This window comes from Neovison vison, chromosome 7 (assembly GCF_020171115.1).
Source record: "Neovison vison isolate M4711 chromosome 7, ASM_NN_V1, whole genome shotgun sequence".
NCBI classification, from domain to species: Eukaryota; Metazoa; Chordata; class Mammalia; order Carnivora; family Mustelidae; genus Neogale; species Neogale vison.
Genome location: NC_058097.1, coordinates 55987204 through 56001628, shown reverse-complemented (window position 1 = coordinate 56001628; position 14425 = coordinate 55987204). Strand labels below are relative to the sequence as shown.

Genomic DNA, 14425 nt, shown 5'->3' with positions numbered 1-14425 from the left:
GAACCCAGAGAGAGAAGGAAAAGGTCTAAGGGCTGTGCACTGAGCAAAGTAACAGTTACGGATTGGGGAGATGATCTGGGAGGTAAGGACGAACTTGAAAACGCAGGAAAAATAGAGGAGCCAGTCAGGTAGGAGAAAAAAAGTTATTTTCTGGAGTTGGGTTCCCAGGGCCCTGTGTTCTGGGCTGTGGGTGTCAGGACTCCAGGCTCTCTGTCTTACCTGCTATGATTTGGCTTTTACTGGTTTACACATTACCCCAAAACATAGTGACCTAGGGGCACCTGGGTGGCTCAGTGGGTTAAAGCCTCTGCCTCAGGCTCAGATCATGATCTCAGCGTCCTGGGATCAAGGCCCGCATCAGGCTCTCTGATCGGTGGGGAGCCTGCTTCCTCCTCTCTCTCTGCCTGCCTCTCTGCCTACTTGTGATCTCTGTCTGTCAAGTAAATAAATAAATCCTTTAAAAAAAAAAAACAACTACTTGCTGAGTTCATGATTCTGGGAGTCCGCTATTCAGGCTGGACTCAGCTGGGTGCTTCCTCCGCTGTTCTGGAGCTCATCATACATCTCTAACCCTACGGTGGGTCCGCTGAGGGCTGGCTGGCATACAGTGGTAGCAGCTGGGATTGGTTTCTCTCTTCCGTGGGGTCTGATCCTCCAGCAGACTAGCCCATGCTTGTTCTTATGGCCAGGGTCCCAAGAAAAAGAGAGAGAAGGGAGGAAGAAAGGGAAAGAGAGAGAGAAAAAAAGCTGTGAGGTCTCATGAGGTCCAACCTTGAACCTGGGGCGGCATTACTTCTGTTGCCTTATAACAACCAAAGTGTAGCGCTAAAGTGAACCCAGATTCCTGGGGGAAGGGGAAGTAAACTCCATGGCTCAGTGGAAGTTGCTGCCAAGTCACCCTGTATGGTTGCAGAGAGTCTGGGAGATTGCGGCCATGGGCGCCATCTGCTGCACCCCGGCCACCTGGCCCCTCTCTCTATGCACAGGTGAACTCCTCACTGCTGAGCTCAGACTGCCACCAGCGCTGTTCCTGCTCCCCAAGCACCGGCCTGACTTGCAAGGCATCCAGCTGCGAGCCAGACCGTGTCTGTGAGGTCCAGGCTGGGGCCCGGAACTGCTGGGCCTCCCAGGGTCTCTGTTCCCTCTCTCTGGATACCAGCCTCACCACCTTCGATGGGTCCCGCAGAACTTTCCGCTCCCAGGGCATCTACGAGCTGTCTTCCCGCTGCCCAGGGCTACCAGACACCATCCCCTGGTTCCGCGTGGTGGCTGTGGTCCAGGCCTGCCAAGGCAAAGTTGAATCTGTGAACCAGGTTCACATCTTCTTCAAGGATGGGCTGGTGACTCTGAGCTCAGAGCACGGAGTGTGGGTAAGCCTGGGCACAAGGGCACGTCTCCCCTGGGCTTTTGTCCTTCCTGCTGCTGTGCGCCTACAATCCTGGCTGCCCGTCTGCCTTGTGTTTTCTTTATCCAGATCTCTGTAGTTCAGTCTCTGGATTGGTATTTGTCTCAGTATTTCGAACTTAGTCTGTTCTGGCTGAGTTCTTGAGGAGGGAAAACACACTCAAGTCAGTCAGTCATTTTGATCATAGCATTCATCGAAACTCTATTGGTTGTAAACAGCAGAAATCCAAATCAGGTTGCCTTGAGCAAAAAGGAATTTCTTGGCCCCTAGAACTAGAAAATCCAGGGGTAGAGCCTCAGGCGTGGCTGCATCCAGGTGCCCTACTGGTATTATCCGGATTTGTACCTCTATCTTTTGGACTTGCCGTTCACCAAATCAGTTTCATTCTTTGTGGTTCCCCACAAGGACAGGGACTATTATCTCCATTGTACACAGAGGATAAACTAGGTCCCAAGAAGCCCCAAGCATTCAGATTGCCTGGGAGAGATCCAGGCTTTGAACCCACCAGCACCGGCCTCTGTTCCCCACCACGTTGGTGGGAACAAGGTCCTAGGGGTAACAAGGGGCCATGATCATGTCCAAGTGCAGTGTTCAATAGGAACTTCTCCTGGACTCTGATGACGCCGACCACTGATCCTTCCCTCACCTGTCCCTCAGCTTGCTCTTCGGGCCCCACTCAGCCTGTCATTGTCTGCCTCCACGAGTCTGTTCCAGCCCTGGTGCCCCCTCTCTTCTGCCCCTTGACCTCCTCTCACGTACATTTATGTTTGCCAAACCCCATGGTTCTTGCCACCCTCGTTCCAGATTTCTCAGAGATAATCTGGTCAAACTGAGGTCTGTTGCTGACTTACATTCCAGTTATTCATGGCCCATGCGGGAGAGCCCCAGACCCAAACATGGACGTCATGCTACACTAAAGTTCCCAGATGAGCATGTCCCTAGTTCTGTGACCTTTTGCTGATTGCAGAGACATCCACTGGGGTCTTCTAGGTTCAGTGGAGAGAGACAGCCTATGCTCCACACACACACACCCCTCGGTGGATGGTCTGCAAACTCCCACCAGTGCTTGGGAGATGGGCCAAGACTCAGCCTTGCTGGAAGCAGGGAGGTTTGCATTCTCTCCTTCCAATAATCTGAGCCAGTCATTCCTTTTCTCAAGCCATCTTCTTGATCCATAATTCAGGTTAACAGACCCCTACTCTTGACCTCACCCTTGCCCTTCTACGGAGAGAAGCAGTTCTCTACAGAGCAGACAGATGTTTGAGAAATGGGAATCAGATCATGTGGAAAACTCTACAGTGGCTTCCTAGAGCAGCATTCCAAACTCAAGCCACCTCCCTTCATTGGCCTACATACAAGGTTTTGTGTGATCTGACTCCTGCTGGCCTCCAACCCGGTTTCCGGTAACTCCATCCCTTGTTAGCTATGCTAATGATTGGCCAGGCCGACCTTTCAGTAAACCAGGCTTGTTCCCGCTTCGGACCTTCACATGTGCTGTTCCTACTGCTACAAAGCTCTTCACCCAGGCAGGCTGAGTTGACACCTTCTCGTCCTCCAGATCTCAGTTCTAGCGGTGCTTCTCCAGAAAGGCCTTTCCTGACCACGTACAAAAGTTCCTCCTCTCTATCCCGGTCTCCATGCTATCAGGGTCTTTGATTTCCTTCAAAACACTTCTCGCTCTCTGTAGTCATCCATTATTTGTTCGTGTTTCTTGCCTTTCTTCATCAATAGAATATAATTCTTAGGTGGGCAGTGGTCCCATCCACCTTGGTCATCACTTTGTCCCCAGTACCCAGAATGGGGCCTGGCCACCCAAGAGGATTCCCAGGAAAAGGTTGTTTTGTGAATACAATCAGCCCTGTTGCATCTATAGCAGACCATGCACTGAGTGACAGATGATTCAGACCTAGTTCTTATACTTCCGAAGCTTAAAGCCTGGTGAAACTCTGCATCCAACCCTCAAACTATCCTTTGCTACATCTCTCTCTTTCTCTCCCTTCTTCCAGCCATCTATTCTTCTACTGTTTCCTTTTTCCCCTTTCTCCCTCCCTCTCTTTTCCCTCCCTCCATTCCTTCTTTCCCTCTTTCCACCCACCTATCATCATTCACCTACCAGTCCTTACACCCATCCATCCCCTCATCTACCCATCCATCATCCATCCATCCATCCACCTACCAGTCCATCCATCTGTCCATCCATCAATCCATGCTTCCACCCACCCATCATCCATCCACCCACCAGTGTGTACACCCACCCATCCACTCATCCAACCAACCACCATCCACCCACCAATCCATCCATCCATCCATCCATCTATCCAGGCAATATCTACCTATCTTTCCAATCACCTGACAGAGGAACAGACAGAAATCATTTATTAAAAAAGAACTTTAATTCAAAGAAGTTTCTCTAAGGAGTCTAGCTCTAGAAGGATTAACTCATCAATGAAAAGTTATTTAAAGGAAAAATCTCATACAATTACCAAGGTTATTGAGTCCACAGCTTATGACAGAGAAACTAATTTTCTCACATGATTGTGATACTTTCTAGATCATTACTTGTCTTCAGACATCAGCATTGAGAAAATAAAGCAAGAAGTTGCTTTTGTTAGGGAACCAGTAGCTTACAGGACACATACAAGTGTTGTGTTGTGTTGTTTTGTTTTGTTTTGTTTTGTTTGAAAAAGAGAACTGGAAAGGATGATGCTGGGGTTGGATTGTGTGTTTATCTGTCTGGTACAAAGTGCTCCTCACCACCCCAGCTGCCCTTGAGATGTTTTTTGCATCCTTACTTATCCATTGACCCATCTCTCTGTCAACTGTCTGTCCTTTTAACCATCTGTCCAAATCTCCAGCTAGCTTATGTATGCATCTGTCCATACCATGCCTCTATCCATGTCTTTGTCTCCTTTGGCACCTGTGTCTCTGCTTTTGCTCCTTGAACTTGTTTTCCTGCTTGGAGGTTCCTTCCTGGTAACCCTCCAGTTCTTTTGTGGCTCTAGTCTCACCTGTGTTTCCCCTACCACCACCAGGTGAATGGCATCCATGTGGCCCTCCCAGCTGAGTTATCAGCATCTGTGTCCATACATAAGAATCCCGATGGCTCCGTGAGCGTTAACCAGAAGGGAGGGGTCCAGGTATGGCTTGACCTCAAAGGGAAGCTGGCTGTGATGGTCAGCGAAAACCATGCTGGGAAGCTGTGTGGGGTCTGTGGAAACTTTGACGGGGACCAGACCAATGATGAGAATGACTCCGGAAAATGACAACGGACAACGCAGACGGAGAACGGAGGACTTCTCCCCATGGTGAGGGGTATAGCATGGAAGCCAGGCTACTTGGGGCAGGGGCACCTGGGTCCTCATGGGAAGTGGGTAGTCGGGGTAAGTGCTCAGTCTGCAAGAGGAAATGCTAAGAGTCTGTCTCTTACAGTGACAGCTGGTCAGTCATCTACTGGGAATGAGGACTTCAGGACCTGAGCCTCCTGGAGACTGCAATAATTGGGGGGTGCACAGTGTCCATGTGTGCCCCTACACTGTTGTACCTCTTTGATGAGTCTCCAAGGCCAACTGCAAGAGCACTGAATAAATATCTCAGGCTAAGCTGCATGCCAGTGTGTCTGTCTCATGCCTCCTCCTCCCCGACTTTCCTTCTTGCACAGCAGCTGCCAGATGCCTGCACAATAAATTTGGGGGGTGAAAAGATGGTTGGGTGGATGGATGGATGGATGGAGGGATGGATGAATTATGGGTGGGTAGAAGGGAGGAGAAAGGGAGGGAGGGAGGAAGGAGACATGGATGGGCAGATGGGGCGTGGAGAAATGGGAAGATAGGGACATGGATAATTAAAGAATAGATGAGAAGATGAACAATTGGATAGAGGGAAGGAGTCAAAAATAGAAAGAGGGATGAATAGATTCCAGCTTTATCATTTATAGTCCAACAAGTGAATTTCTCTGCCACTCAGTTTCCTTGTATGTCTTAGTCTGTGAAGCTGCTAAAACAAAATACCACAGAATGGATGCCTTATAAAGAGAAAACACTTAATTCTCACCTTTCCAGAGACTGGGAAGTCCAAGGTCAAGGCACCAGGAGACTCAGTGTCTGTTGAGAGCCCTCTCCCTGTTCATAGTTGGCTCTCTTCTCATGTATTGTCACAGGGAAGAGGGGCAAAGGAGCCCTTTGGGGCCTCTTTTATAAAGGCACTAATCTCATCCATGAGGGCTCCACCCTCACGACCCAAATCACCTCTCAAAGGCCCCACCTCCAAATACCATCACATTGGGGATTATGTTCCAACATAAGAATTCTGAAGGGATTCAGTCACTCAATACCACCTCTATTTTAGAGAGAGTTGGTGGGCAGAGGAAGGGGCAGAGAGAGAGGTAAAGGGAGAGGGAGAGACTCTCAAGCAGACTCCCCACTGAGCACCGAGCATGATGAGGGCTTCCAGATCTCAAGACCCTGAGACCATGACGTGAGCCAAAACCAAGGATCAGACGCTTAACCAACTGAGCCACCCAGATGTCCCAACAGCATCATATTTAAAGCAGAGTTCATGAAAGTACCCACCTCATGGAGTTGGAGTGGGGATTTAATGTGTCAATCCTATCCACCAGTCAAAATTTGAAATCCCGGGGCACCTGGGTGGCTCAGTGGGTTAAGCCTCTGCCTTCACTCAGGTCATGATCTCAGGGTCCTGGGATCAAGTCCCACATCAGGCTCTCTGCTCCGCAGGGAACCTACTTCTTCCTCTCTCTTTCTCTCTCTCTCTCTGCTTGCCCCTCTATCCACTTGTGGTATCTCTGCCAAATAAATAAAATCTTAAAAAATATTTGAAACCCTCTTTCTTTTCCAACCCCGTCCCCCAGCCTTCCCACGGTGGCCTTCCCCACCTCAGTGAATAGCACTGCCTCCACTCAGCCATAGCAGTCAGAAAACAGGGATCATTCTTGATTCCTCCCTTCCTGCCCCCCACCTCAGTTCATCAACATACCCTGTTGGGTTGTATCAAAGCATATCCACTTTCTTAAGCCCACCGGTGCAACCATCACCCTCATTCATGCTGATAATGCCAACAGACCCCTATCTGCTCTTCCCCTTTTGCAATCCATTCTCACCACTACTCTATGACTCTTGTTAACATATAAGAGGGACCATTAGCTATACATTTCTATTACAATAAAATCAAATTCTTCACCTTTTCCTATAAGGCCCCTGTCCACCTCTTCTGACTCATCTCCAGTTGCTGCCTTGCCAATTATGATTTGGAAACCTGCACTTTCAATGTAATGAACATGCCAAATTTTCCCATTTCACTTCTGTGCACTTGGCACATGACTAGCTGCTGCTTATCCCTCAAATGTCAGTTTATATGTTACTACCTTAGAGAGGCCTTCCACAGCCACCTCACTTAAAGTGGATTCCCTCTGTTACCCTCTGTCCCAGATGCTTGCCTGCTTGCTTCTTTCCTTCCTAGCATTTACTACACTTCAAAATTACATTTATTTGAATTTCTGCCCAATTAGAAGTAACTCAAAGGTAGAGACTACATCTGTCTCATTCACCACTTTAAAGGTTTTATTTATTTGTATGACAGACAGAGATCACAAGAAGGGAGAGAAGCAGGCAGAGAGAGAGGAGGAAGCAGGCTCCCCGCCGAGCAGAGAGCCTGGTGCGGGGCTCGATCCCAGGACCCTGGGATCATGACCTGAGCCAAAGGCAGAGGCTTTAACCCACTCAGCCACCCAGGGGCCCCACAGTCACCACTTTATTCCCAGAAACTAGCACATAGTAGATGCTCGGTACATATTTATTGAATGAGTAAATGACCAATGATTAACCTGGAGCAAAGATTGCATAGTAAATCCTTTACATAGTAAAGGATTATATCCACAATATGAAAAGTGCTCCTTCAAATCAATAAGAAAAAGATAACAGTCCAATTAGGGAAAAAAATGAGGATATACACAGGCAATTAACAGAAAAAGAAATGTACATATGTTGAATGATTCAATATGTCAGGTTGAAAGACTCCGCATATAGACACCCCCCCCCAGCCATTGATTAACTAACTGCTTCTTGGCTTTTCTGTAATCGCTGGCCCTTCCCCTGTTAGACCCCTCCCCCAGTTAATTGTTTAACCACTCCCTTGCCTTTCTGTAACCACTTGGCTTTTAGGGGGTGATACTGGTCTCCTGTTTCAACAGGATACCTTATGCGCATAGTCACATAGGCAAGGGGGTCGCCTAGGTACGTGGGCCTAGTCACGTAGGCAGGATGTTTCTCTGCTGAGTAATAAGGTCCAACTCCCCCTCCTCACTCCCCCTCCCCACCTTTCTCTTCGTGCGCCGGGGTCCTTCAAAGCCAATCTACAAACACCAAGTATGCCTTACATTCAAACCAGCCAATAAGAACCTTGTAACTATGTTTCTGCTTCTGTACATATGCTTTTGCTTCCCCAAACCCCATAAAAAGGCCCTGAACAAAGGGCTGGCGCGCGAGTCTTCCTAAGACTTGATCGCCCGCAGGTACCTGTGTCAACTCAATAAACCTCGTGCTGTTTGCATCTGATCAGTGGACTCGGCTTGGTTTTTGGGTCCGGGGGTCTCCTCCTGAGAAGGGGTCCATTCCGGGGTGCTTGGAGCCCCGGGGGGATCTTTCATTTGGGGGCTCGTCCGGGATACGAGACCCCCCACCCAAGGACCACCGACCCACTATCAGGAGGTAAGCTGGCCAGCACTTTATTCGTTGTGTCTGTTCGTTGCGTCTGTGGCTGCGTCTGAACCTGTTACTTGTGAATTTGCGCATGCGTTTGGTTTGGGGTTCGATCGGATCCATTTGTATTTGGCGAGGGCCAGAAGGAGCTGACGGGCTCGGACTTCTCCCTCGCAGCCCTGGAAGACGTTCCAGAGGCGTTTGTAGTCCCGCCGGGCGGGACATTTGAGGATTTGCGCATGCGTTTGGTTTGGGGTTCGATCGGATCCATTTGTATTTGGCGGGGGCCAGAAGGAGCTGACGGGCTCGGACTTCTCCCTCGCAGCCCTGGAAGACGTTCCAGAGGCGTTTGTAGTCCTCCCGGGCGGGACATTTGAGTCCTTCGGGACATTTGGGCCCCGGTGCAGCGGGGCATTTGGAGCTCAGCCTGTATCAGAGAAATACGTGGCCTTGGTTGGAGAGGGGCAATCCGGACCCCCGGGATCTCCGCTTGAGTTTTTGCTTTCGGTTTTGTACCGAAATCGCGCAGCGTCCTTCTTGTTAACTGTTTTGTGTGTCTTACTTATTGTCCTTGGTGTTTTCTTTGACTCTAAAATGGGGCAAACACTTACCACCCCCTTAAGTCTCACTTTAGGTCACTGAAGAGATTCTGAGTTTCTCCTAATAGATGTGGGGGTTTCTCCCTCACTCACTTCCCGTGTTAATGGCTATAACTGGAACCAACTGGGGTTGGTCTAACTCGAGACAGAGACCATAAGGAATATTCCCAAGCAGCTGCCGAAACTCTCTTTGTTTCGGGGAAGTTTCCCTGTGTTCTCTGGCCCGACTTGGACTGCTTAACCCCTCCCTCCTTGCTGATGGGAAAGCATGGCATCTGCTCCTCTGTTGGGGCTTATGAGCTCTAAAACCGGGAATCTTTTCTCTGCCTCCTGGCAGCACTTTGTTTCTTCTGTTTCCCCCTTATCGTGTTTCTGTACCAACGTGCGTGCAGCCTGCATGACTAGCCTCTCGATCATGCACCACGGCTCCTTCTCTCTCCACTGTCAAGGAGCAAGAAGAGCAGCCCCTGGACCTAACGCACCCCCACTCCAGATCTTCCCATGCATGTCTCAGGTAAACATTCAAAGTGGAGTGGGCCCAGGTGGAACATGAATCACTATTGGAACTAAGTTAAGTTTGTTGGTTTAATTAAGATAAGATGTGTCTTTGAAGTTACAGCAGTAAATGTGAAGCTTTTATTCTATCAAAGTTTATTGAAGGTCAAATAAGCTTGTGTTATTTATTAAAATTTGTTAGCAAAGAGATGACTAAACTGATGGTTAATTGTCTGTCTCAAAGTTTTAATGGGTAATTGCTGAAGTAGCTTTCAAAGTCTTTGGTAACCTGAAAGTTTTAAAGTTTTGCTTGGGTGACAAATGGAATTAAATTGTGGACATCTAGGTCTTAAAGGATAAAATGCTAAGTCGTTAATTACTGGATGTAGGTTTGTGCTTTTGACTACTTAACTGCAAAGAAACTAAGAGTATTTAAATCTGTTGGTAAACGTGTTTTGCACTTAACTGTTTCATAAATTTGACATCTGAAGAATTCTGTTGTAACAGTTCACAGTTGGTTAATACTTAGTCTTAACTAGAGATTAAGGGGTTTCTAAAACTATCAAATTCTGCTTAGTGTAACTAAAACTGATAAAAATAAGGAAAACTCTATAAAAAAGTAGGTGATATATAAAAAAGATTTAAGGAATGGGAATACATTTTGTTGAAGGTTAGGGAAGGTAATTTTGTCCTCAATAAAATGGTTGTTTGAAAGAAAATGGCTTGGGACAAAACCTGAATGCAAAGGAAAGATGTAAAAGGTTTGTGAAGGGAAATCTTCAGAAAAGGAATTTTAGATATGGTCAGGACAGACTAAAAAGGAAGAAAAACAACCTCCAAGGTGATTTAATACTCTCCTGACCTGCCTCCACATAGATTATACTTCCAAGTAAAGTATAAGGGCCATTTGGCCTTGAGAGATTAAGGAAGCAGCCCAACCTAGAGAGACTGCGAAAACACCCGGTTGCCATCCTCCATTGCCTGTAACCATAGAAATTCACTCTAATCTGTAAAGAGTAAAAAGGGAGATTGATCACCTCCCATTAGCCAGAGATACCCAAAAGGGAGGGTATCCAACCTGTTTGAATCTGAAGAGTGCCTGACTGTGTAAATCTGTCTGTACGGCTTCACTGCTTCGGCTATGGAGTCTGAGTGGGCTGCACCCTGAGTCTCGCAGGGCGTCATATGGCAGAACGGTCATCTACTCCACGGAGTAGCCTGGTCTAGGGTTTATTCGGACAGGCCTTAGCTAAAACGCTCCTAAGTTCCTGTGGGGAATGCGAGCAGGACAGCAGGGGAAAGATCCCCCTCCCTTGTCTGCGACATCATTCATGATGGGAGAAAAACCCAGAAAACTCCTATCTTAAGACTGCACACTTAAAAATAAAATTAAAAAGGGAAAAGACACTGGTATAAAAAAAAAAAAAGCTGATTTTCTTTGTTTAAAAGGACAAAGTTTTCTTAGATTAATTGATCAGATAAGAGAATGTAAATGGTTTTCTCTTTGCCAGCCCAGAAAACCCAGTCTCTATGTTTTGTTTTATCACGTGTTTAACATCCCTAATTATATTTAGGCATGTGCTTTAAAACTTTCTAAGATTTTAGCAATTGTTGACAAGATTTAAACCAATGATAAACCTTGGGTTACATTTGGGAAAATGCTATAATTATTCTAGAGATTCTATACATTTCCTAAAGTTTTAAATGTTTTAAAAGATCATCGCTTGATATTATAATTACAGAAATGTTATGTGTCACAGAAGTAACCTGATTTCCTTGTCAGCTAAATTGTAAACTCTTGTCTCATCAGCTCTAACCATATCCATTCCGAGTTTTGTCATTTGTAATTGTTTTAATTCTCTTGTAAAATTAGTTTTATCTTAAAGGAGATTCATATAAAGGACTTCCAGGACAAATACAGATATTTGATATACTTGAAAATCCTAAAACTGAAATGGGTAAGAATTTCCAAAACTAACTAAAGGTGCATTCACCAGAATTAGTAACATGGAACTAAATGAACTAAAAGATTATAATGTTGTGTCTCTTATTTTAGACATTGCTGGTTCTCTCTAGTGTTTGCTCTTCCAGACTAGGGATACTTTTTCTTAAGTTATCTGTAACTCACAGAGATGTAAAAGTGCTCAAGGCATTCAACTTTTCTCTCTATCTAAACCCTCTGAAACCAAAAGGTCTCAATAAGTATTCTTTCTTCCATGGCAATCAGTCATTTGCATAAGTTCAATAAGAATCTGTTCTCTTTGTAACAGGACAGCATTGGAAACTGGTTATTTTACCAAGGCTTTGACTGGAATGTCATAGTTGAAAAAGACATGCATAGACTCAGATATGACCAGACAGCTTTAAGGAACTAAGGTTGACTTTATGAAACCTGGAGCCATAAAGCCCCTTGGGACTATTGGCCTGATACCTTGTTTACAGAGTTCCCAGCAGCCTCACCAGGTGAGTAAAGAATGTCACTCCTTGGTAGGTGCAGAATCTCATGAAGAGGCATATGCCCAAATCGACAGGTATTGCAGGCACACCTGATGGCAAGTACAGGGCTTGGCTTCTGGCCCGGAGAGGCTACTAAAAGTTCAACCTAGAGATTCCTTATACAAAGTTCCAGCAAAGCAGATTCTAAAAGATCTATTGATCACACTCACTGTTCTTGCTGAGCTTATGTAAATAATGGGCCAAGTTTGTTAAAACTGGACTTGTTTCACAAGTGAATTAGTCCTGATTTGGCTATCTCTGGAAATGAGGGTTATTTTAGAGAGAAAAATTATGTTTTAGTAACACACCTTTATGGATGTTAAATTCTAGATTTGATTGTCTTTAAATGTTTACCTAAGCTAAACAATTTGAGGTAAACTTCAGAGAAGTTACACAATAGCTTCTTTAATCAATCTTATTATCTTGTGGGTATATTAACAAGACCCCACGGCACATGATTAAACAACTGGAAAATGGGATTGATTCCCCTATAATTGTATAACTTAACTAACACCTTGTTTGTGGCTGGGATAATGAAATTGCCTAAAGGCCAGCCTATTGCACTCCATAGGATTAACTATGGACTTATAGAGATAATGGATGACCCCACTTTCTTTATGATTAGATCGGATGATGCATGGGGAACTCCCCTTATCTCTTGACAAGTTTTCTCACTTGCCAGTGATCCTCTGTAATCAGGATATTGTTAAGGCTGGACCACTCAAAGGTCTTCTTATTGGTTTCATCCCTTAGTCATATTTATCCTAGAGGCCACCTCTGTTGAGGTGCAATTGCAAACAGATGCTTTAGCGAAACCTAAAACAGCCCCTAACTAATGAGTTCACATCAGGTCCAGATTTTTCCTAGAATTCAAAGGCCACCAAAGAATGATGAAGGCCGACTAATTAAATATTGGGCTATACTTACAGATATGCCAGATGAATGACAGTTTACTGATGACAATAGTTTTCATAGAAAAAAAATAAGAAAAGCTAGGTATACTGTAGTGTTCACTAGCACTTTGCAATTGCCAAAGCCTAAGAATAAACATTAACACTGACTCCAAATATGCCTTCCTGGTACTACATGCCCATGGAGCAATTTGGAAAAAAAAAAGGGGATTGCTGTCAAGCCATAACTCCCCAATCAAATATGGGCCTAAGTTACAAAACCCTCCTTAACTTACTAAGGATGGTGTATATCAAATCTGGGATGCATATCTGTGGCTTACACCCACGATTGGACGGCTCAGTCAGAAGGCAGTTTTATGCTGGGAACAAAGAAATCATACGAGTGATATTTGGGCAAATAACACACGATATCTGGGATGGCTATCATTAGAAATGTGTTACCAAATAATAGTACTCCAGGCTATTAACTGGGCAAGGCGACCTGGCATTAGATGGCCAGCTCCAAATGGAATCCACTGGATATGTGGAACTAACCTGTGGCCCTGGCTTCCTCCAGGGTGGATAAGGATTTCCCTTTAGGATTTGCCTGGATTCATGGGCGCATTACTAAAACCATTACAACTCCAGCTAGTCTCCCCAACTTAAAACAAAGATGGATGCGATCTATTTTTTTTAAATGGTATAATCACTTAGCATCCATTTTTGTTCCATCTTTGTGACTAGAGGATGTCATGTGGCATATATGTAATTATCAAGACAGAATGTTGTGTGTACATCCCAGACTATCACAAAAATGTCACAGGATTAATAAAGGATATGAATGCCCAGATTAAAGCTCTACAAGATCCTTCTCTCTCTCTCAGTGAATGGTTAAGTTCCTGGTTTGAAGGAGGACTATGGCCAACAATTAGAAATCTCCTTTTCGGGCTTCTCATTCTTATCGCCTTATTAACCTTAATATGTTGCTTTGTTCAATGTTTCTCTACTTGGTGCTGAGACTCCATTGCTGCAATGACTTCACCACGGCAGATGATCCTTACCACGCGCAAGGATACTTCTTCACTGTCAGCGCTGGATTCAGCTGCCTCCACCTTTCGTAACTCCCCTATACATTCCTCCATCGATCAATGTTGACCTGAGTAGGTAGGGACAGCTCTACGCCCCTATTCAGCAGGAAGAAGTTACAGAAGATAAGACCTTCCACCTTCAACCACCTTAAAGATTTAAGGGTCAAAATTGTTCAGGAGGCTGGCTGAAGAGGGAGCAGGGGCTGGCGCCTTGCACCCCCTCTCCACCCCTCCCCTTGGTAATATGTATGACATTTCACAGGCACCCCTGACTGCCCTGAAAAAAAGAACAAATGTTTATATTGCAGAGATCACAGTCTTGTAAGGCAGGAGTCTCCCTTTGTTTGCAAATGTCCTTAAGATTTACAACAAAGAAGTTACCTTATCAATAGCCCAATTTCCAAAGACACATAACTCAGTTCCTCAAGCCCATCTGCAAGCCCTGCAGCTAGTACACCCTAACATCTGCAAGCTAGCAATGGGAACTCCAGCCAATTAGGACGTAGAAAATTACTTTGACCGCCTTCACAACCATCCCCCCCGGGGGCGACTCGGGTTAAATCCTTGGGGAAGCTATGGGGACTGAAGTCAACAAAGTATGTTAAGAACACTTACCTTCTATGTATGCCCCGGGTTTCACAGACCCAGAGAGTGGACCTACTGTAGTGGGACATCCCACTTTTATTGTCGCTATTGGGGCTGCAAAACCACTGGTGACACAGCAATATCAGCTAATTCG

General features: G+C 45.7%; 1 protein-coding gene across 1 annotated transcript in view; it reads left to right on the top strand.

Annotated features, from left to right (window-relative positions):
* The window catches only part of LOC122913374 (Fc fragment of IgG binding protein), a 40995-nt gene extending 36327 nt beyond the window's left edge, over window positions 1-4668 (top strand). Inside the window, exons 19-20 of the mRNA XM_044260121.1 lie at window positions 987-1370; window positions 4438-4668. Coding sequence (XP_044116056.1) covers window positions 987-1370; window positions 4438-4668 — 615 coding nt within the window. The remainder of the gene's footprint in view (window positions 1-986; window positions 1371-4437) is intronic.
* The last annotated feature ends 9757 nt before the right edge of the window (window positions 4669-14425 follow it).